The sequence below is a fragment of the Aulostomus chinensis genome, chromosome 23 (assembly GCF_037954235.1).
Source record: "Aulostomus chinensis isolate RoL2024-O1b breed Wild chromosome 23, RoL_Achi_v1.0, whole genome shotgun sequence".
Lineage (NCBI taxonomy): Eukaryota > Metazoa > Chordata > Actinopteri > Syngnathiformes > Aulostomidae > Aulostomus > Aulostomus chinensis.
This window is the reverse complement of record NC_141342.1, coordinates 21,557,334-21,581,365: the sequence shown is the minus strand read 5'-3', so window position 1 is coordinate 21,581,365 and position 24,032 is coordinate 21,557,334. Positions and strand designations below refer to the sequence as shown.

The following is a 24,032-nucleotide window of genomic DNA, read 5'->3' as shown; positions in this document are numbered from 1 at the left end:
CCACGGCAAAATGCACTGGTTTGATTCATTCCGAATACAAAAATGATACAAGATGATTTTATGATGCTAGACTTCAAAAACCAAGATTGCCTGGAGTTGAGACATTCCTCCTGAACGCGATTCATTTATTTAGTCAGGCTTCCTAAATTGAGTTTGTCCTCTTTACTCGCCTTTCATTACATTTTATTTGTAGAGATATAATGTCAGACAGACCCCTGATGAACATTCAGACTGAGCTGTTTTCTGTAGCGGAGGAACGTTCTGCAGTACATGCGTCTTTCTTGTGATGGAAAAAACTAGTCAAGTGTGAATGAGATCACGTTTGAGGTTTGTTTTGGGTAAATTTATGTTCATGACTGATAAAATAAGACTCGTGCAGGCCTGGATCATAGGAGAGAGGCTCCATGCACTTCCCCTGCCAGACTGCAGAGGTCAGCGAATCAGTGTTGCACACAGTTGCCAGCAACTGCAGGCACCTTGGAAAAGCGCTCTAATCATGACACAATGTGACCAGACATGTCCCATAAGTGCAGGAGAAATACAAAAACACACAATTTCACTGAGTTACTCCATGATGATGAATGAACGGAAACACAGACTACTCCATTTTACCAGTATGACACACAGAATGGGCATTTCAAAGGCAGACATGAGAGGAAAATGTCTGCTCTTGCACCGTGCAGCAGTGACCACAGAGGGCGCAGTTTCATCAAAATATGGGCCACAGTGACTGTGGCTGAACAATGAAAATAATGACTCAGATGGCAGACAAAGATAGACCTCGCCGTCCTCTCTGCTTTCTCCTCCCCACGCCCGTCTGTTTTCAATCTTTGGGATGAAGGAAGTCAAGAAAAACTACTGCTGAGGGGGAGAGGAGATGTGAAGGGGAGGACGGGGGCAGTAATGGGGGGACAACAAGAGCCGGGAAAATCTGGAAGCCTGGAGAGAAACAGACGGGCTTTAAAAGCAATCGACAGGGCGCGGAGTGCTGAGGGGGTGGGGCTGGGTCAGGGAGCAGTGCAGCAGACACTGGGATAACCAGTAATCCAGCCAGGAATCCTCTCTTAATGTGGAGCTGCGTGGACCAAGACTTAGAGGAGGTTCGACACCAGCATCAGCTACCAATTAGTCTGATGAGGGATGTCTTAGCTGCTCTTGGTCACTGTCATCCTGCTCCAGCCTGTCCTCAAGCAGCGATCAACAACCGCGAAGCGCTGTGACACTGCAACAGAGAACACGCCCATGACTGGTGCATCAGATCAATGCACTGGCAACTCATTTACATTGTCTGTCCCCCACAGAGACGCAAACATTGATGGCACAAAGTGTGTCACACCATCTATTCGACCAATTACACAGAGATGGTGTCACGAGTTACCAGGTGGTGGGTGGAAAGCCGATCTACTGATTCTTGCAGGTGTAATGTCCCTAAGGGAGGACTCTATATCCTTATCATGCACTGCAACGATACAGAGGAAGGAACACACATCAGAGGGTTCGCCGCCCGCAACCAAAGCTGGCGGGGCGGACTGGAAAGGTCAACCCTGATGCTGAAACCTGATCGGGAGAGGTGGGATGCTGAGAACAGAAGAGCCATGGAAGGTTACTCACAATACAAAGAGGAGGCACGGCAGCCCTGGCCGTTAGACGACGATAATCCTCAAAGACGAGCAGTGAGAGATTCGTCCTCCCCAAGCTAGCGGCTCCTCCCCCTCCCGCTATCCAGAACATATTTTTCCTCCACTGCCACCCTGACTCCAACACACAAAGCACCAGCAGCAATCACTACTGCCATCGTTTTCTGGGTGTCAGCACATTCTCCATTGTGGTGCTTCTCTGGATGCAGCACATATGTTGTATGGTGAGGTCTGGCTGGCCACCTCTATACCATACCAACCTTTCCAAAACCAAAATGAGCACTCACAAGCGTGGCCCCGCTCGTTGCCAGACGCCAGCCAGCTGCAGTTTCATCCTGCCCGGCTACACCTGAAACACTGGAAATGTACCATGAGCACAGGGCACGTGTGGCATATTCCTCCATGCCAGACAACACGTTCCCTGATGGATGCTGTCCAAACTCCAGTGCTACTGCGTCACGTGCAAAATTAACTTGGGTCAACGCTGATGTTCCATCATCTTCAATTTTGTCTTTCCATGGTCCTCTCATCCACAGTGTGTGTGTCCCCCTGTATAGCTGTCTTTGAGGGGGGCCTTTTTTAGTTTTAAACCATCTTACTGAGGACATTCTGTTGATCCATACGTTCTGGCACACATTTAAAGGGCAGATGGGAGTTGAGACTTCATAAAAGCTAGGACTGGGTTTAGGTTTAAACTTAGTTTTTAGGGTTAGGGGCTGGGGAAAGTGTGATGCTAAAGAATGTCCTCACTGAGATGGTTGTGGTGTTCGAGTGTTTGCGTGTGTTTTAAAACCAGAAGGGGGTGTACTACCTTGCCAGATAAACACGATTTGGGGGTGGAAGGAGAGTAAAGCTTTATACTTGGGTGTTCTATGTACGTGTCGCTACATTCTCTCCACCATACACAACACTAGTCTAGTCTGTACCTCTTTGGAAATATCATCATCATCCTGATGCAGACCCAACAGCTGTAGCTGCGCCACCTTGTAACAATTTCCATAAATATCTCCTCCTCCAGTGTTGGATTTACTTCTGTACATGAAACTGTTGTTCAAACTCATGTCAGTGGAAGTACAAGGAGCAACTCCACACAGAAGCCCCACCGCCATCTGGTGTTCAGACGGTGGGATGGCACCACGACACAGCCACACCACTGCGTAAGTATGAATGCTCACCACACTAAGACAACACACAACCAGAAATCAAACTCTCCATTTGCGGCTGATATTTATTAGGGGCAGGTTTACCAGAAATGGATGAGCTGATTATAGATTCTCCATCAGATGAGTGGGATGCAGAAATGAGTGGGATGCAGACGACTTCCCAAGCATGAAGCTGTACGATGTTTACAATAATCATCTTAGCTATCACCGGGGAAAAAGTGCAACATTTATATCATTGATCTGCGAGGTCTACGCCATGGTAATGCGCATTTAGAAGCCTTGAACTGCGCTGCCTCTAAACGGGACAAACGACGCCGTCAACCTCACGCCTGCTGCTCCTCTCCGAACGCTGAGCTCAGACGATACTAACACAGTTTTGTGTATTTCACATTTCAGCTTTAAGATGAACAACACAAGGGATGAACCAACATCTGACATGTTTCCACTCAGCTTATGACTGAACATGAAGCCTCTCCACTGCTGCAGGGTTTCAACCACAGAACAAACACAGATATTAAGATACGCTACCAAACAACTTCACTACCAACACAGGCGGCTCCGACACCTTAGAGTGACAACAACTATAATAATAATAATAATAATAATAATAATGACGACGTTAAAGTCTTCCTCTATTTGTTGATGAGACACTCCTGTAAAGTTACATATCACCCAAAAAATAACTTCTGTACTAGAATTTACAGCAAATGCACAACTTCCAAGCCACACACAGGACGGACACTAGTTCAGGACAGGCGACTGAGATCAGGTGGTTCAACCTGTGGAGAGCGCTCTCTGAAGAGGACAATAGCAGTCAGTCCAGGTGAGTCAATTTTATTATTTATATGCCTGTTGTATGATATATGTGGGTTTCACACTCTCACACTCACACAATGATAATGTTGCAGGCCTAACTGGTGTTTTTCCTTGTGACTGCATGGCTCCAGCCTGATGGTTAGAGGATCAAGTCCAGGTGATCTGTTCCAGTGCAGGACCGTTTCGGCTCCAGGCCGAGGGGGCCGGCCACCACATGAATGAGCAGGAGAGTCCACTTGATGCGATGCTTCACCCTGAAACATGTCTTGCCTTTCAACACTTTGATTAGAACTCCAACTGACCAACACGACATGAAGGGAACGTTCTGAAGGAGGTGCGAGTTCTTCGGCTACTACACGTTCGAGGATCGATCTCAAATATGACCCCAAACACGAGCTGGACCAACATTACATAACTGCTGACTGGTCTCTGCTGTTAAAGTATGTACAGCCATACTGCTGACATACTTACACAAGCCCTCAGTCTACTTCAGCATTTTTAATTTATATTTCCATACATTATTCACATTTCTATCTCTGAATTTTCTTTCTATTCTCTTCACTTAACGGTGTTCTCCTGTCTTATAGAACATACTTTCATGAGTACGCTTGTATCTCACATCTGTGGCAGCAGATGCTATTCAACTAACAATGATCTCTTCAAAGCTACAGGCGTTAGAATGTGACATCACGGCTTCACTGTGGCCTTCTCTTCCTGTTGAGGCACATTTATTGTTTTGAGTATTACACGATTATTCCATCTACAACCAGAATTTGATCCATTTTGTCTGATATGTGTTAAGTTGAGAAGAGCTGCACATTCTAGCTAGCAGAGGCCAAAGCGGAAGTAGCCAGCTGGGACAGCTGAAGCGCTGGTGACAAGCCTGGGTAAGACAAACACACGCCTGTAGAAGTTGTTTCACTGAAAACAAAATGAAAATCCCTTTGCAATTGTGCTTCACTAACAATTCAGCCTTCATTCAAGCTCAGCGACGAGAGCGTGGGAAATCATCTCGGCGGCTGTCATTTCAATGTCTTTGTTCCCTAGAGTCAAGGATTTTCCAAAAAAGCGGAGAATTGTCCAAAAGCTGGAAGACTGCGAGAGACTTGAGCGATAGATTTATTCAGATTTGTCAGGATGGCTATTGGAGTTTAACAGGACAGCTGGTTAAAGTCGTCTTTTACGGGAGGAAACCACCCGGGAGTCGGGACTGAGCGAGGCAGGCCGGCAGGGTGTGGGGCAGGAAAAGCGAGAGAGGGCAAACTCAGTCAGAGAACTGCAGCAGTCATTACATAAAAGGGGGGGTTATGTAACGCCTGTGGGTTCGTGTTGAGGAACTTGGGCCGAGCTAAACACATCCAGATGTGTCAAACAGGACAGGAACCTATACAGGCGCTCGCATACATGCCTAAATACAAACAGGGAGGAATGAACACAGGGCTATGCAACCCAGACTGCAGAGTAATGCTGAGCCATAAGCATGAAAGGAACGCTGTCGTCTCAGCCTACCCAGCTCCCCGAATTCAAGAGCAGCAGGCAAACATTCTAACTGTCTTATGACATCAAGACCATACAAACAATATGTGCTCTGATTATCGAGCTCTACTTTTATCACTCGACAAAAGCCTGCAAACCTGGTACATGTTGGTGCTGGCAGACAACACAATTTCAGACATTTTCACTGGTCTGTCGACAAAACGTTATGTAAGATGTGAGATTTCCTGAGCATTATTGTTGCCTCAAACAAAAAACTGCAGTCTTTTCTCAGCCTGTGTTCCATTTAAACAGCCTAAATATCAGACTTTCCATTAATATGTAATTCTTCAGTCATTTTGCAGGTCATATAAAAAGAGGAGACATGCATATTATCTCACTGGTGAAGCTAACAGCCCCCGCACCCTGATGGAGGCCATTATACATGTCACACAGACAGACAACACGCAGAAAGGCATAAGCATGGCAACAGATGTTGGCTGGCTCCCAATCCTCTAAGATACGGGAAACCACGTCTACAGTATGAACGGGGATGACAGGATTAGTCGGAGGCAGCACACTGCACCCAAACACAGCCCAGATAGGTTATTCTCCACACGGCTGTCAACTCCACTCACGCTAAATAATTCAGGTGTGGATGCCTGAAGAAAGCATCCTTTTGTCTCCACTGTTGGCTGGTGTCTGGGTAGTAATTGCTAGTTGTGAATATATGGCATCATGGTAAAATAAACACACACACACCCTTCATCCTGGACGACTACCTGACAATAATGTTAGGTTTCACCTGCGTAGGGCTGGGACATGAGAACAAATGTTTGACTGCATCAAATAGGAGCTTCTGAGGGTGTCACAGGAGGACAGGCTGCTTTCACTCCGTCTCCAGACTCGTTAGACCTTCGGCTGGTTTACACTTCTGCTCCACATCAACACCCTAACTTGCAGGGTAGCTGATGACGTGCCCTGATGTACACCAAGGCCAAGCCCAACTACACGACTGAATCAGTAACTTTACGTCACCATTTTCAACCCGCCGTCTGTTATTGTTCAACTATCTGAACCACGTCTTCACTTCCCTCCGTCACGCCTGCAACCTGCACTGTCTGTTCATTTTCCAGCTTCAGTCCGCTGGCCAGGTGACTGAAAAAAGAATCATCCGGCCGGACCTCGGGCAATTATTCCAACTATGCATTGTCATTTTTGTTCGCCTGCCACAACCAACAGTCAGAGCGACTCCTTAAAGCTCCAAAATCACAACCGCCTGAACACACTGTTGTCAAAAAAAAAAAAAAGCCAACCGGAGAAACAAATGTAAAGCACGGAGTAGGTTCAGGACTGACATGTCAACAACACAAAGTCCTGGGAGTGGCGTTTGACTGCAGAGAAAACACGCAGGGAACTTCTGGTGTTTTAAATCAGCTGTAAAAGGTGACTGTAACTTAACGGAGTTGTTGGTTGACCACCAGCCCAACAGAGACCACAGCTTCTTCTTTTCACTTTCATATTTCTGCCGCTCCATAGAGTTGTTACTCACAGATACATTGGTTTAAATAAATCAGGATGAACTTTTTTCTCATTTCTTAACTGAGCATCCTTCTCTCTGCTGTATATGTGAAGCACATCTCTGGGGGAAAAAAAAACCAAAACAAAAACCAGGCTCGATTTACTTTTCAAAATCTTTTCCAGGACTGGAAATTATATACAAATTCCATGAGAGAATGAACCCTGCTTCTAGAAGACCGTCTTTACTGAAATATCTGGCTAAGACTTTTAACAGGTGCAGCGGAATTTCTTACAAGAAACTTTTGGTCATCAGCTACAGCTTTTCTATTGAAATCTATTTCATCTATGGAAATACAAGTCATACAGTCTCAAGCTGCTCTGTGTCGAGGTCTTTCCTCACCACCCTGACTGGACGTCGCCTGTTGAAACTCATGCACGCTGACCGTAAATCTGCCTGGAGCCGCTCTACTGTGAGCCGCCCATCATGCAACTCTTAACTCTCACAAACTCCTCCTGTGACCGTGTTGAGGCTTTGGGTCTACCAGAGGTTTTTTCCTGTTGGAGTTTCCTCCACTTTGGAGGGCCTTGGTGGCTGGTATGTCATCATCAATGGCCTTTTTCTGTCTGTGATGATGCAATGTATGACTTCCAGCCGTGGAATATTCTCCAAAAAGTGATTCAGAGGGCGTAACAACAGTCTGTATCAACGCGGCCTTCTCACAGAAGGCTCCAGTCAAGCTGGGACACCTGTAGGAACTGTTTGCATCAACTTTCATGAGTTCACTCATTTCCACGCAGGACTGGCAGCAGTTATGTTTCCCCAGCTTGAGTAATCACATGATTTACTGGAGGGGAGGGAAACCTATTTTTAGAACTCATCTTAAACCCACGGCTGCAGGGAACAGCAATATATCCAAGGCATCGTGTTAATCAAAATAAATGATAGATTTTATTAAGAACTATCAAAACAGCACACACAGTAGGAGTATTAATGAAGCCTACACAACCATCCATGTGGGGGGGGGGGGGGGGGGGGGCGCGGCGCGGCGCGGCACACAACAAGAAGCAAGTAAAACAGGAGTGGCGTGAGGAAGTAGAATAAATATACATCAAGGACCACAAACCAGAAATGGTGGTAACTTGGCTACAAACAACAAGCTAACAACTTAAGCTCATTACTTCCACTCTGAGTTTTTCAGAATAAGACTCACAAAGCAGCTCAATAATGGTAATTAACCATTTCCACTTTATTGTGAAGGCAACATTACTGTCCTGGGAGTGAATTTTCAAGCTAACTGATCGAAGATAATGCCTGACCAAATAAATGAAAGACTGAGTTTGCTTCTTAAACCCTTTAGCTCAGAGTCCCTTGTGCTCTCTGGAACACCTGGATTATTGCCTGGGCATGAGCTGCTCACAGTTTAAGAAAAACTGGAAAAATCTGACAAGCAATCTTTTATAATTTGAAGCTTTATTTAATCCTGATCCATGAACAAGAATATTAAAAAAAAAAGGAGAAAAAAAAAAAACTAAAGACAGTTGTGAGAACCTATTATAATTCTAAGGACTAAAGAACTCTCACGATGGTTGTGTGCTGCTTTTCACGGTGAAGTACGCTGCAACAAGAGGAGACACGTTAGCCACAGCTGAAGAGGACAGCAGCTAAAAATGAAGCAGAAAGTCAAACTATCGTTTGCTGGAGTCTTACAGGACATTCACCGCTGCTTGAGAGAGACATTCTTACTGCAGCGCAGTGCTCGTCCCAATTGTATAGTTTAATCTTGCAGATGCTTGAAGCCTTTTCTCCAAATATGAAACTAATATGATTTCTCTACTCGGGATCAACAAACAACCACAGGAGGCTGCTTTTAATCAGAGCTCTCATTATGATCCTGATGAGCAGAGAATGAAGCGGAGGATGTTTGATCATGTGAGTGTGTTCAGGCAGTTCCAAGACAAAAGCTTCAATCCTGCGTTGAAATGTAAACCAACCCAAGACGGCTCAACTGCCTTTAATTAAAGCCGCTTCTTCATTTTCCATGGCTTTGTGTTTACAGTTAATTACCTAATGTGTTTACTAATTATGCAAATGATACATCAGTCAAATTAAAACCAATGATTCATGGATGTCCAGAGCATCCACCTCCACTGTCTTCATCTGAACATTTACTGATGGATTACCTTTGAAAACCTGTTCGGTCATGATCCTGATGGAGGTGATGGAGATTTGTCAGACCTGCTAAAACCCATAGAACTTCATTTTTACTGGAGATGGAATATCAGATCAGATAGTGAGTGGGAATGACGGTAGCGACCAGGATTCTATTTCAAAGCCTGTGCTGAACCATGAGCCTGCAGTAACAGGAGACTCATCCCCACTCGGTACTAATAAACTGCTTTGAAATACTCAAGTTAAAGACGTCTGTGTATATTTTCTCCTCTCTGGATGAGACGTGTTGTGCAATGTGTGATTATTTTCGTCACTGATCAATCTGCTCATTATTTACATGATTATTTGATGAGTTTAGTCTTGAAAAATGTCAAAACAAAACTGTAAAACACTAATCATGATTTCCCAGAACCCATGAGGGGTTCTGTTTCTTCTGTCCATCCAACAGCCAAAGGCTCTTTTTCTGTCAAATGACAAACAGCAGTAAATCCTGGAATGTTTGACAACTTTGCTTTAAGAACAAACAAAGCGATTCATCAATCATCTAAATACACAAAATATGATACAATCTAAATGGTTTACTGCTACAACCTCAGGATGCAGCTTTACACCTGAAGCCAGCAACGACGACAATATTCAAGACACAAGAAGAGTTCCAGTTTTAAAAGTGATCAAACCATAATTTCAGCAGTTCAAAGCAGCGGTTGACATACTAGTTCTTCTGTCTTACACGACAGATATGAGAAATATGTCACGGAGAAAGGGTTTATTGGGAATGGGGCTGGATTACAATGCAGTGTGTGTGAGGACAGAGAGCAGAAGGAAGAAAGATGCTATTCAGTGTGTGCTGTGGTTTTCTTTGAGACTGACGTTCTCACCTCTGAAACACAGGAACTTCCAGGTCAACTACAGCTCCCTGGCCACCTGTGCGTGCCAGGCAGACACTGGTGGTAGTCAGGTTCTTAACATGTTAGTTAATCTCTCCATCATATCGCTCATTACTAATGCAGTACTAATGGATTTAGCGCCGTGACGCCTTCAACATAGATTGCTGATGACGGCTACTTTTATATTTGCCAGAATGTGACATCATTACAAATGTCGGCCCAGACTGGCAAGACTGGAAACTCGCCCATAAAGTTGTGTACAAACTGCTCCTTTGATCCTTAATGAGATGAGATAGGAACAGAGTCGCTACAATTGAGTCATGTGGATACGGCACTCAGCTTCCTCTTCGGTTTGAAAGATATTTAGGTCAAAGGTCTAAAGTAAACACTGAAAAGGATAATAAAAATCAAGGGTTCTTGGCTACTTTGTTAATAATCTACCCAATCCTGAACAGGTCAGTAAGTGCATTAATGCAGCCAACCCATCTGCTGCAGTCCCATCACTAATACACTGGATTGAGTACTCTCATGTGAACTTCCCATGGAATACATTTACAGGCCCCTGCTGAGGTTAATCTGACATCACAACAGCCAGCATATGAAAACATTAAACCCACACCTCCTGCAAAACCACCAACACCCCCAACTCGCAGTTTCTTTTTGGTTTCAGTTTAAATCAAAACATTTACTGGCTCTGTGGGCGCTCACTCTGCAGATAAACAGAACGTTCAGTTTCAGCCTCGGCCCTTTCAGGAGGAAGTGCTGTGTGACGAGAGAGCTTTTTCTGTTGAATCCATTCGAGCCTGTGTTCTCCACAAGATGATACCACCCACACAACTGCACTTACTCTCTGATCAGATGGTATCTCCACCCCTCCCTGGAGTTTGAACCGAGCACCACTGAGCCAGACCCGGCAGTTATAATTGTCAGGAGCACCTGCCAGGCCTGAGAGGCACTGCAGAGGCTGGAAATACAGGGACTTTCACTGGACCGTTGCGCTCCATGATGGAGAGTAATGTCAGTGGCTTGGGCTTAGCAAAGCGATATTAAATCCTACTGTTAGGCTGCTTTTAACAGTCAACATTATTTTCATTAGGAATACTTCAGTTATGCAGTAGAGCTGTGCAATGTATCCTAAATTTACTACAATGAAAAATACCGTAAAAAACAGCTCGAAAAGGACAGAAAATTCCGGGATTCAAGTTTAAAGTGATACTTCATCCAGAGCCAGCCAACAAAATACTACACAACACCCATCAACCAGATCAGTGCTACCATCAACAAGCTGATCAATAAAATGTGCCAGCTGGTCATGCTAATTCAGGCCAGCACAGAGCCAGATGTGTTTTACTTTGTTTGAGCTCAAATCAAGTGTGTGTGGATTGCTGGGAAAACAGCTGGATGAAGACAGCGTGGATTATACCAACCCACAACCTTCAGCTTTTATAAAGGGATGTTTTTGGAAGGTTTTGATGTTGTTAGCCGTCAGTCTCCATTAGCTTCACAATATATACACACGTGGCTGGCTCTCATCAGCCGGACCCCAGCTCACCACAAGTCAATAAGGAGATGTTGGAACTTGCTGGAAATGTTAGTTAATAAGTCAGCAGCCGACATCTGCAGACGCTGAGCTGATGATGTTTGGTAGAGGAAACTTCCCGAGTCACAACAACTGCAACAGCTCACGTGATGTTACAAATATGCAAAAATAAGCGAAAACGTTGCCAACAAAGCCATGAATGTGGTTCCTCTTCACCCTCAATGTGACGTTTCTCCTTCCTATGACACGTTCAACTGGTCAGCTCCACTAACCAGCACAGACACTCCAACTAACTCAGGAACATTAGTCATATTTAACCCCTGATTATGTTTTATGTCCCGCTGTGACTATTTCTGTTCAGCTGGCCAGTAGGCTAGTATGGCGCGCGTGCGTATGTGTGTGTTAGTGTGTGTGTGCGTGCGTGCGGTACAGGAGTCCAGCAGGAAGATGACAGGTGGTTCAAGGTAAAAGAGCTACATAGGAATGGAATAATGAAAAGAAATTTCGGCTTTCAGAATAAAAGTAAATCATGTACTTCCCCCACCTCAAATCAAAACCATTTCCTTTAATGTTCATCAAAAGTAATGAGGTCATTACAATATTCAACATTATTGCATATTTTCCTAACATCCTGCAGCTCTGTTCTGCAGAATCACAGGAATCTGTGGAGCTTCACTTGTACTTACATTTTGACGTGCCTCTGTTCAATGTCCACTCTGGTCAGCTCCTCCTCCTCCAGGTCAGAGTCCCCTCCAGAGCTACTTTCTGTAACATCGGAGTCAAAGGCGCTCTCAGCTGAATGTAGATTGGCCGACCCGCTCAGATACAGCCTCTCCAATTCCAAAGGCATGGTGCCGCTCTTCAGGAAGCGACCGAGACCATCTCTGTTGTTTGAAGAAGAGTGGCGCCCAGTCCTCCATGTGGCTGTGGGGGTTGCTGTATCTTTGCGGCTACCAGCAAGCAGTCGGTTGAGCGCCGTGTCCAAGAAGCCACCTAGCTGTTGCTGAATGTGCCGCTCCACCTGCTTAGCCTGCACCACCTGAAGCCGTTTACGCAGGCGCCGTAGCCGGCTTTCAATTTCGGCTTGACGGCTGCTGTTGAGAAGCATGCGCTCCCTAATGTGGGTATCCAGGTTGTCCGAAGAACTACTACAGGGGAGAGGAGGCTGTGATGCGGGGGAAGAAGATGGGGAGCCCTGCTGGCTGCTACCTGGTCTCTCCCTATCCGAGCCCTCTAGCTGACTGGTTGTCGTGTGTGAATCAGCCTCCTCCAAATTCACCTGTTCAGAGGGTTTAGGGTTGTCGTGGCTAACAGGGGAAAGTGCAGCAGACTGAAGCACGGGTGGTTCAAGGTTTCCATCTGCATTTTCAGAAACCCCAGAGGAATGCTTCTGTTTAAGGATTCCTTTCACTGGAATATGCCCTGATAAAGTAGCAGTCAGTGTTTCAGCGTCCAACGACAGGCTCTGGGCCTGCGAGTCTGTGGTGGCAGAAGGCTTATCTCCGTTCACCGCCATGACACAGCTCGAGCCAGACATGGTGGCCAGCTTCTTGGCCAGGCCATTAACAGGTGCCATTGGCTGGCCACCTCCGTTCGTGCTGCCACTCATGAGGCTTTTGAGCTGGCCGCCAGAGAGTTCTATCGCGTGCCTCTTCCTCAAAATGAAGTCTCCTCTTCCTCCGCCGTTGAGCAGGGAGCTGGGCAGTATTCTGTGGCTCTTCAACACAGACTGTTTGATGAGGACTCCTTGCAGCTTGATTGACTCCTTAGTTGCAGGGACAGGTGTCACATCAGAGCATAAGTAGGAAGCCACCAGTGGCTGAAGCTTGCCCAGGGCCGAGGCCTGGGCCACTGAGTCGGTTTGGGGCGTCTGTTGCTGCTGCTCCTGGTCACCACCACAAAAGTCAAGAGGGCACTCTTCAGAGGCGGCCTTGCACTTGGCAGGGCTGCTGCTATGGATGAGGATGTTGCTGGCGTTACCGTTGTTCTCTGCACTGGCCGGTGAGAGACTTGAGGATGGGGCAGCCAGTTTGAAGCGGATGTGGTGAGCTTCGGCTGGGGCGTCGGTGAGAGCGGGCGCCATCGCAGCCATGCAGTGCAGAGGGACGGGCACCGCGGCCTGCTCCACACCACCCGCTTACTGCCCCACCTGAGGACAGCCTGGGTGCAAGGATAAGATGAAACCAGAGAGGAGAAACAAAATTAAACAAAAATATTTAAACGACCTCAAGCACATGTCACTGCGTACAGCTGAAATATTTGATCACATATCGACTCGAGACGTTGACCATGGAGGAGCTTGGACGGGTGGAAACATTTCCATCCTAAAAATTGAGAGGGACCATTCCTAACCGTGTACAGGAACGCACCCACAACCAGGCAGCAGCAACAAACACATCCATACACAACCTAGATCGTGTTACACCGTTGTAAACCGACATCCGTAGCTTCAGTGTTGTTTGTAGGAGTGAACTCAAATGTAATGGAATGACAGCTGAACGTAGCTCGGGCCAAAGAAAAGCCCAACACCAAACAGCGCTCGACGGCATCAGCATGTCAGTGTGCTTGCTGACATCGATCTTTGATTCTAGGGCTCCAATTCCACTCATCAATAAATAAACGTGCAATAAATTTATGGGCCTTTTCAAAACAATGTTTACATGTGCAAAATGTAAAAAAGAAAAGACACACTTGGTTTTATACGAATCACATTGACAAGTGTAAATAAGTTCAAATGCTAATTTAGATGTTCCTTGAAATGCGAGAGGAGCTCAGATCGTATCTGCTAATCATGTGACTGCGATGCAGGTTACTACTGCCGACCACGAGAGTCACGCTGATGATTTATTCTCCTTTGTTTAAGGGATCTGCAGCTCAGTTGAACGTGATACAATAACCTTTGTTTTACTTTGAGCAACAGCAAACAAAGCTGATGCTAATTCTCCATCACTCTACACTTGGAGCCCCTTCGCCTCTGCTCCAGTTAAGCACTTCTCAAACATCTCCAAGCTCCTGGTGTGCCAGAGAATCTCCACGTCAAAGGTTTCTGAGCCCAAACCTCAGCATGAATGTTTCTCAAGGTCTTGGTCTCAACTCCATTTCCCACTAAATCTCCTGTCCCTCCCCAACACAGACAACCACGGCTCCACATGAGTTAAAACAAACCACAACAGAGAGTAGAAGTGTGTCACAGACAGAGTTTTACTATCAGAGTACTGCAGTTATGACTTCAGTAGGTTTCAAGTATTTCATTCAAAGTCCATGTACTTTTCAAACCTTGAAAATTCCAAATCAAAATTCAAGCACTCTCAAGGAATCCCAGCACCCATGGGAACCCTCTGTGTATCCCTTCTCTGGCTGACAATGAGAGAGAAGCTGACTGTACCAATATGGAGTGCAACTGAAATACTTGTACTACAGGTTCTGTAGCCGTTAGAGGGAGTGGAAAATTACCAAACACCACCTGAAAGAGCATCTGACAACACGCACAATCACTGGAAATGCACCGGTGAGACGGCTGCACACTCACGCGGCAGCTTGTCCAGTGAGGACCAGTAACATTTACCGGTGATGTGCTTTCTCCCATCAACCCGGTTACTAGGCCATTAAATTATTCATGTGTTTAACAGAACAGACATTAAAGATAACAAATGTGTCCATTTATAAATATAACAACACATCAGCACATCGTGTGCCACAGACACACATGCTGACTGTGGGGAGTGGGACGCTAATAAAAGTGGAATCCCAGGCCAGGACACAATTCCCACGGCAGCCGTGCTTGTGTGAACAAGCCTTCGTTGTAATTTACTTACAAGGCTCCTTTTCAAGGAATGACAATTCGGATCAAATAAGAACCAGCCAGTGCCAACTGTCCAAACCCCACTGGCCTATATGTGCTCTGGTTCGTCAGTGTGCAGCACACAGCAGCGCAAGTAGGTGGACGGAGGCCCGAGCATTCGTCCAGAGCACATGATGTCATCCTTCCTAGGTTCCCGTGTCAGTTTGTACTAAACCTATCAAACCTTCCCTGATTTCCTGACATCCCTGCCAGCGAATACGGCAGGAACACAGCGAGAATGACGCGATTGAGGTGAAGCAGCGCTACTTCTACGGCCACGGAGCAGCGAGAGCAGCCTCCCTCCTCTGGTGGGGAGATGAAAGCGAGCTGCAGGCTCAGATGAATGAGGCTCAGTATTTCACCGCAGTTTCGAGTCAGCGCGCACTACGCCATGTTGGTATTTCCGAAGCAGATTATGCAATGCAATTTATCTCCCTGAAACCGCCCGTTCCACTCGGAACACGCCGAACCCCGTCACGCTACACGAGAGGACGCTCACAAGCAACCGTATAAAACGCAGAATCACCCGTGTGGACGAGGGCGTGTGGTTAGAACGGCTGGCTCCGGATGCGACAAAAACACCCACATTCAGCGTGAAGCCGAGCAGAACGTAATCACCAAAATGTCTTCCTGCTGTTTACAAAACACTCGCACATTTAAACGCAAGACTGGCGCTGGTCTCCCGACTGCGTATGTTCCAACATTTCATAATCCCGGGCTGGCTCCCGCGGCCGAGGGAGCGAGGGCGGCGTGTTTGCACCGAGTCATGACAGCTGGAGGAGTATCAGCGGGCCGTCAGGCGCCCACCGACCCAGAAGACCCAGCAGATAAGCTCCTGACAGCCCGGACGGAGCTGCGCCTCCGCTCGGCTAGCGTTAGCTGGTCAAAGCTGCTGATGCAAGAAACATGCTGGCCGGAGGCTGCAGTGACCCGGACTCTGTCCGCTGATTATATATAATCACACATCATGCGGTGCTGCGGCTTCCGCGTTAATGGCACAGTTTTCTGGGTGAAAGCAGCAGCGGCTTCACCCGGGCGGGTAAACACTCGCCCCGCTATCACAGCGGCCTGGGGCCAGACGCCCGGAGCGCGATTCACAACCCACCCGCGTTTAGATCACTCTTCCCTCCGGTAAAAGAGCATCTCTCGGTGGGAGCACACTCGCTCCCCAGCACAACTTCATTCCACCAGCAGCCCCAGCAGAGCGGAGACCCGGGCAGCACTGCAGTTACAGCTGGGGAATAAAGGCAGGAAGCCCGGTTATAGTCTACGGTGACCGTCCTTTATACTACCGGGCTGTTGAGGCCGGTGGGCTCGGGAGCAGCGCGGCGCTGCGGGTGAGTCCGGAGCGGGGAAGTTGGGAGTAGACCCTGCTGGTCTAGCTAGCTCGCTAACAAAGAAAAAGGAGGAACCTACCACGTGACGAGGTCGCACTATCCGAGGGAATTTCGGCAACAATCCCCTGCAGTTTTGGTGGAAAAACCCAAGGGTGCAGTCACAAAAACACGGCCCACTTCGACCACTATGCCATCAAGTAATCCAAAAATACAACCCGAACGCTGGTAGGGCCCAGTTCTCCGAGCCGCCCGGGCTCGTTCCGGATTCAGGCGAACGGACGAATCAACGATCTACACCTTGCTCGCCTGCTAGCTCGCCTCGCTACGGCGAAAATAAGAGCAGGCCGCTAAACAGTCCTTCCAATCCCGAATTACGTGTAATGTGGGCGATTTCACGGCAATCCCTGGTAAAAATCCCGGGTTTCAGAGAGCGGGAGGTAATCCAGATGGTAGTTTGACGCGAGCCGTTTTCTCTGGTTTTAGGGAGAGACGCTTAGAAAATGGCGGCTAGCTCCTCTCCCTCGGATTTGAGTCTGACAAACATAGAAGCGCTGTGTGTGTGTGTGTGTGCGTGTGTGTGTGTGTGCTCGCTGGTAGGCGGGAGACATTTCTCATACTCGCCACTAGAGTAAAGGGCAGATAAGAAACGACATGGAAGCTCGGAGGGAGGAAAGACCACAGGAGGGCATTATTGTCTCCCTCTCCCACTGTAGTATTACTGCAGCTGCTACTGCAAACATGGAGTACAAGTAACACCGATAAAGGTTCTCTGCCGAAGGGGACCCGTGTTTAATTTGTCCTCCCTCTTCTGAACTCCCAGCACCTGTTCTCACTGCCAATCATCGGGATTATTCACATATCGCTGCCTAGTGAGATTAATTTGCCCCTCACTGCTGACTGAAGGATAACAGGAGTTTGTTTTTTTCTTCTCTAAGGCAACAGGCAAATAATAATTTATATATATTCACACATAAATAAACTGGGTATTTGAAAACGCTCAAAAATGTTTACGTAAGAAAGATATTGTTTGAACGTCTTCACGCAAAAGCTGGATGATTCAGTATCACGTGATCAAATTAAAACACGACTCCCTGTTTTCCTTTCAAAACCTGATCTTCATTTTGAACTATATTGCAGTATTTTTAATATTTAATTCACATATTCATGTAATTATTCTTTTAAATGATCCTTTGTTTTTAGTGCTGCACCCCAATAATAATAATAATAATAATAATAATAATAATAGTATCAGCAGTAACCATCCAACATCTGCCAGCCTGGTTCCATCTCTTCACTCATCAATGATGAAGAAATAACAATTAATATCGGATTTATGGGCTTTTCTAAATGTTTTGGAAATCAAGAAAAATATAAAACAGCATAAAAAGATCAGACTGATGTCATATTTGTATTTATCACTGAATCAACTACACGATTCAGTCTTGAGGCCCGGGAGAGAGGCTATGGTTTAATATTCCTGCAGCACAAAGCTCTCACTGATATCAATCACCTCAGTGTGGCTCCGGGTGCGGAGCGTCAGTGCAAGTGGTCACCATCACCAGATACCAGTGGCAGCTGAGAGTTGACACTTCCTCCAACACCAAGTCAGTCCATATAATCACAAGTAGACATGTTTCAAATTGTGCAGGCCCGTCCAGGCCTCCTGCTGGAGCTCGACGCAGTACTCAGCCCTTGCCCTGAGAGCAGTAAATACTTGTTGATACGGCATTGTAGGACATCGTGCATTACTAGCGGCCTCCTGTAGTAACGAGTACAGCAGGAAGACTCCAGCTCACTCCTGTGGCATCGGCTGACAAGACGAGACCAACCCCTTCACCTGGTCTACGTGCTGGGGGGAAATCTCAATAAATGGAAGCGTTTGATTCCTGGTAACCAGAGATCTAAACACTCCCTCTACCGCGCCGCTAACGGCGGCTTTTATTTTAGGCTTGAATAAACAAGCGTTTATCACTTCCCGCATGCTAGAACATTTCTCAGGAAAGACTCGCAGCTTTAGATGATAACATGCATCATCAACAGGAAGAGGTGACTGGAGAAGAGTTCAATCGCTCTCATCATCAGATGATGTCACTCAGACCACCAGAGACTCTTCACTCCTGCTAGTCAACACTTAACCGCTGCAGGTCCTGCATCGGCTCTTTGCTTTATCACACCACCAGCCGTAATTCAAGATGCGTGTGTGTGACGAGATAAAGACCTGAGTGTGTGTGTGTGTGTGTGTACATCAAAGCCGCGGGTGCGACGGCCCAGCAGGCCCAGGGTTTGGATGGTATCACGTTCTGGGTTCTCTAGATGTTGATCTGTACATTACGCAGAGGAAGAACGTTCCCCAGCCGCTGGCACTCAAGTGAGATGACTAATCAACGCTGTCACCACTGCGTGTAACCGACAGTTGCGGTCACCTGCAGGGAAGGCGGCGCCCATGAGCCAACACTTCGGTAACAGAACACTTGTTTCTGTGTGGATCCACAAAGTCGCGGTTGGCCTGCACGTTGAACTGTCCTGTTAGCTTTAGCATCGCTAATAAAAGCCATCCTGGCTCAGGATGAAAGGTTGTTTGCTCGTTATCTGGCAGAACTGCAGCAATTAACACATCAAGATAATAAATTCCTCTACTGACGTGACTTAAATTGTTTCGATCATCCATCAGTTGCTTCTGCCTCCTGTCAAATGAAAACGTCAAATATTTGCTGGTTTCAGACTCTGAGGTGTCAGAAGTTGCTGCTTTGTCATTCATGACAGAAAACGAGGAGTTTCGGACTGCGACTTAAACTTTGACCTTTCGGGATTTTACAATGAGTATTTTATGAATTAACAACTTATCGCTTCATGATTAAAAAAAAAATCGGAAGATTCCTCAACAATGAAAACCATGGAATCCAGCGAGAGGTGTTCATCCCGGTGGGTCGCAGGGAGCTGCACGAAACATCCTCCTGATCCTGGGAACATTTGAGCTCCACAAGTCTTCCTTCTGCGTGGTCCACCTGGATGTCCTCCCAGGTGATGATGATGATGATGATTCGTCCAGGTCCTCAAATATACAACGTACTTGTTCCTCATCCCAATCGAACTCTCCCTCCACGTTTCTGCCCACTTACCAGAGCTCCACCTCAGGGCTCCATCAGACTCACACCAGAACTACAAGTCAAGAATACCTTTACCTCCATAGCTGCAGTACTCCGTTCAACGATCCGCGGGGCCGTAATTCCAGTATCCACGTGTGGTAAGAACATGACACCTGAAAGAAAAAGAGGAATAAAGCAGAATGAGTGCAACAATCTGGGTTAATAAAGCACATTTAGTTGCTGCGTCTCCGGAGGTTCCTGCGTCCAGCTGGCGAGGCGACACTAGCCGGCTAACGCGACGTTATAACGGCTAATTTATAATGAAAAAGTTTGAAATCTTCCAACATGTCAACGGCGAGCGGTGGAAAATCGAAGTAAGTTGTGTACGGAGCTTGTCTGTCGGCTCAGGTGTGCGGGGATGCGCCACCGGAGATTTTAGTGAATTAATTCTCAGTACTTTCTGCTAGTTAAGAGGCTAATGCTAGCCGAGCTAGCGCCGGGGACGCTGGCTAAGCTAATGCTAGTTAGCTTGTTTGCTGCCCGAACCCACACTGACTTCCCAATGACTGCTGCTTATATCACGCTGGGCTGAAAAGTAGAACAGAAAAATGAAGCAACTCAACTCAAACAACCAAAGGTTTCACCGCATGAGTGTTTTCCTCCGGGAGACTGCAGCGTTCATTAATTTTAAGAAAATAACAAGACAAAATCTTACTTACCTGCTTGTCCTGTTACCAACCGTCTACGACTCTGAAACAACCAACCCCCCCGGCCCAGCCGATTGGTCCGCGCTTCCTTTCGAGGCTTCCTATTGGCTGCTACAGCTGTCAATCTTTACAAATGCCCGTACAGCGGAAATGTGGACGAAAGTTCATAGCAATAAACTTCATTATCCCAAAAATATTGGTTTTTGATTTAAAAACGCGCTCTTGACCCCCGCGTGAGGTTAGGGCTCGCGCTTTTGCCGCGCCAAAATGTGAGTTGCTGAGGTCGCGCGCATGCTAGCTGCTCCCAGTCCAGTCTGACGTATTTAGACTCACCAGTGCAGTAATCCAACGTTCACCAGTGCTGCCGGTGGGCTGCACAGAAATAAACACACAACCCGTGTAAAGTAGGAAGATTGGAATGGCGGCAGCCGGCGAGGAAGAGTGAGAGTGTTCCTGATCTGATCTGCCGGGCCATTTAGAGCGGTTGGATGCACGGATGGATGGATGTCTGCAGGAGTGAGGCTGCAGTTGGCTGGAGACACAACCATGCACCCGTCCCGGGTCCTGAGCATCCAGCGTCTGAGGGTCTGGTCCACTCTTGGATGTTCAGGCCGCCTTCTGACCTCCAGACCAGCACACTTTTCCTTCCCATCTTAATCATGAAACACAAACTTGACTTGTGCTGCTCCTTCCACACAAACTTGCCTCTCAAAGAGCTTTGCAGCAAAGAGGGAACATTAGAGAACAGCTGTGAGAACATGAATCAGAGAGGAATGGCTGGGATGCAGGCGGCCGGCGCTGAGCATCCTCACGCGTGTGTGTTTGTTTTGTGTCTACTATGGAGTAGAAGTTGACCAGCTATGATGTCATATGAGTGACAACACATTCTCACCTTACAGAGCCACACATGGATGAAGGTACACAGAAATACTACTTACAAATGTACTTCTAACGGTGCAGGGCACCTATGATGATAATTATCACATTAAACACAACTTCTCTCCTCCCTCGGCGGAGGAAACAAACCTCCAATGAGACGAGGACAGAAATATTTGTCATTTTCTGTGTCGAACTGCTGGACGTCTCCTGCGTTCTTGCTGTTTGTGTTCCGGAGGCCTGAAACCTCCTCTGCTGAAGGACCGGGATCAGCTGATCGGCTCCTAAAGTGCTCGTGATGTCAGAAGTCGTAGGTCTGCCTCTTAACATCCGAATCCCAGAAGTCAGAGTGTGTGAGGCCAGTGTGCCCAAGTATCCTTGTACAGCACACGCACGCACGCACACACGAAGGTCACAAGTCAAAAAGAGAACAAAAAAACCCTGAAATGTAAACCTTTATTTTTGTCTTCTTCTCATTGAGGGTCACTGAGAACAAGTTCTCTTTGTCCACGTGACCCTGACAAGAGAACATAGAAAAAAGGAAAAGCTTCTGGTGTGTTTACATTGTCTGGACTGTGCAGATAAACATCCTGTTGAATGTATCGTCCCCGCCATCGTCAGTGTTACAGGCACGCACGCACGCACACACACGCACGCGCACACACACACCATATACACGCGAAGCAACATGTATGTAATTGTGCATGTACTGTCTGTACATAATGTTACATATTAGAGTGTGCTTATACATGTGTATATATGAACACATCAATGCATACATGTACTTGTATCTTCTACTTCAATAAGTAAATAGTTGGTAACAGCAAACATCATCAAACTGACTTTATTCCTCCAAAGGAAACCGTCCCACTTCCTGGTGTTCGCTCGTCCACCAGCGATTCCGCCACCTCAAATATATAAAAGTCTTTGTCCAGCAGTGTCGGCATGAACCTGATGACCCGGCGCTGACAGGAAGTGACCCGACATGTGACTCACGTGCTGTAAATAAACAGAATGTGATGTTGAGCCAGTCGCAGCTGGAGGAGACGAGGACCATCGGAGTTGAGCTCCATCACCAGGCTGGTCCTCTTCACCACACGCGGGACAGCAAACCTCCTCACCACACCTTTGCTTCTGTTGGCTTTGTTTGGGCTTGAGGTCAGACAGAAAAAGTCAATAGAAATAGGCATCAATCAACCTTTATTCAAACTTCACTTTTCATACAAACACAATGTAACATGAAGTGTATTACACAGTAATAACAGCTACAAAGAAACACACACACACACACACACACACACACACACACACACACAGTCTCAGTCCCGCACTAAACAGGAAAAAAAGGGAGTGAGAAAATAATCAAATAATAAAAACATTAAAATAGAAAAGTATTGAAGTCAGATACATTTCTAATAAACGAGCTTAAAAAGGAGCAGAAAGCTCGTCAGCATCAAAAATGAAACATGAAAGGGAGAAGTGTTGAGGGGATTGACGGCAGCAAGGAAACCACCAAGGGAACAAAAGAGAACAGGACGCGCGCCTTCACCTCCTCCGCGTGCTTGGTTCTGGTCTGTGGGGGAAACGTGTCGTTGCAGCGACTCACCACTAGATGGTGTTGAGACACCAACCTTCAGGACCGCCACAGGCCTCCACTGAGCTGGAGGCGTCACCCCGCCGAGTGAGTGACAGGTCTCCTACCCAGAGGTCACTGGATAGGATCCAGTTATAAAAGGGGGCGTGTCCAAACAAACTCAGTGGGTTTCCTGATGGTTCAGGAGGCGTCGGCATGCTGATGGATGGACATGAATGGGTTAACAATGAAGACGCAGACACACAACTTTGATTACCTCCAAGATCCCTCAGCTGCTGTGATCCAATCACGCGTGGAGCTCCTCCTCCATGAAAGGTTGCCATGATGACACCACTCACCTGAAACTGTTTGAGAGGACAGGTTCCGTCATGAAGGACCGTGCTCTGGACTCAGGGTGCCCCAGTAGCTGGAGGTGGAGCAGCAGCTCGCTCGCACACCTGACGCTGTTTCTTTGTCAGTATTGACTGATTAGTACAGGTGGAACCACGCACCTGTGGAGCTCACCTGTTAGCTGCTAGCAAGGCTAACTAGTGACTGACATCAAAGAGCTGTGAAGAGTGAAGATCACACAAAGTACCGGACCTGACAGCGTCGACCACTCATTCCGTCTGAAATGAGAAATACCAGTCGTAAGCCATCACGGTGAGTTCCCGTCACGGTGACCTTTGACCTCTAAAGTGTTCTCAGGTCATCCTCAAGGCCCTGTGGACGCCCCAGTGGTGTCAGAGGAACACTTCCTTGATTGATTACTTGAAGTTTTTGAAGTTAATTATTATTACCTGCCTCAGGTGGACAGCGGTCATGTGATCTCTCAGCCTCAACTGAGGTATCAACGTCAACATCAGCTCCCAAGACACACCGTCACTATGACCAGGAAACCATCCTGACTTTACATTCACCACAAAGTGTGAGGAGGAGCAGCTTCGCCACATGGTGGGGGCGTGGCCTCTGGCAAACCCTCTTGACCTCTGTAAGCGTTAACAAGTTCACATCCAACTGAGGGCGGTCGGAGGAGAGCCAGGAGCCCTGATCCAGGAGCGACAAGGTCACGGTCACAGTCAATCTCAGCCGATGGCACCGCCCCCCCCCCCCCCCGCTGCACCGCCGTGACATCACAGATGACACCTCCCGCGTGGTCATGGAAGGAGATGTTCAGTAGGGCAGAAGGGTCTTCTCTAAAAGCTGATGTTCCCTTACGTTCCCCTCTGACAAACACACGAGGCTTAAAAGCATCACACCAGGTGAAAAATGAAGTCGTGTCTGCTTTCGTCTCCGGGGAGACCAACGGCTCCCATCCCATAATAGCCGGCGGTCGAGTGTCTCTGTCAGCAGGAAGGAAGTGAGTCCAGCGCCCAGCCACCACTTAGGTCTCAGTCAAATGCAA

General features: G+C 47.2%; 1 protein-coding gene across 6 annotated transcripts in view; it reads right to left on the bottom strand.

Annotated features, from left to right (window-relative positions):
* Positions 1–20,110, bottom strand: part of LOC147240063 (KAT8 regulatory NSL complex subunit 1-like) — a 29,494-nt gene extending 9,384 nt beyond the window's left edge. For 3 of the 6 annotated variants that reach the window (XM_086194728.1, XM_086194729.1, XM_086194730.1), the window contains exons 1-3: positions 19,562–19,588; positions 13,188–13,367; positions 11,894–13,092 (exon numbers count right to left, since the gene is read on the bottom strand). In XM_086194728.1, the coding sequence (XP_086050854.1) occupies positions 11,894–13,092; positions 13,188–13,367; positions 19,562–19,573 (1,391 nt within the window). In that variant the 5' untranslated portion in view covers positions 19,574–19,588. Of the gene's footprint in view, positions 1–11,893; positions 13,368–16,153; positions 16,420–16,464; positions 16,976–19,561; positions 19,645–20,094 lie in introns of those variants that run through there. The other 3 variants (XM_086194732.1, XM_086194731.1, XM_086194733.1) reach the window with 3 other exon arrangements.
* Positions 20,111–24,032: the final 3,922 nt, after the last annotated feature.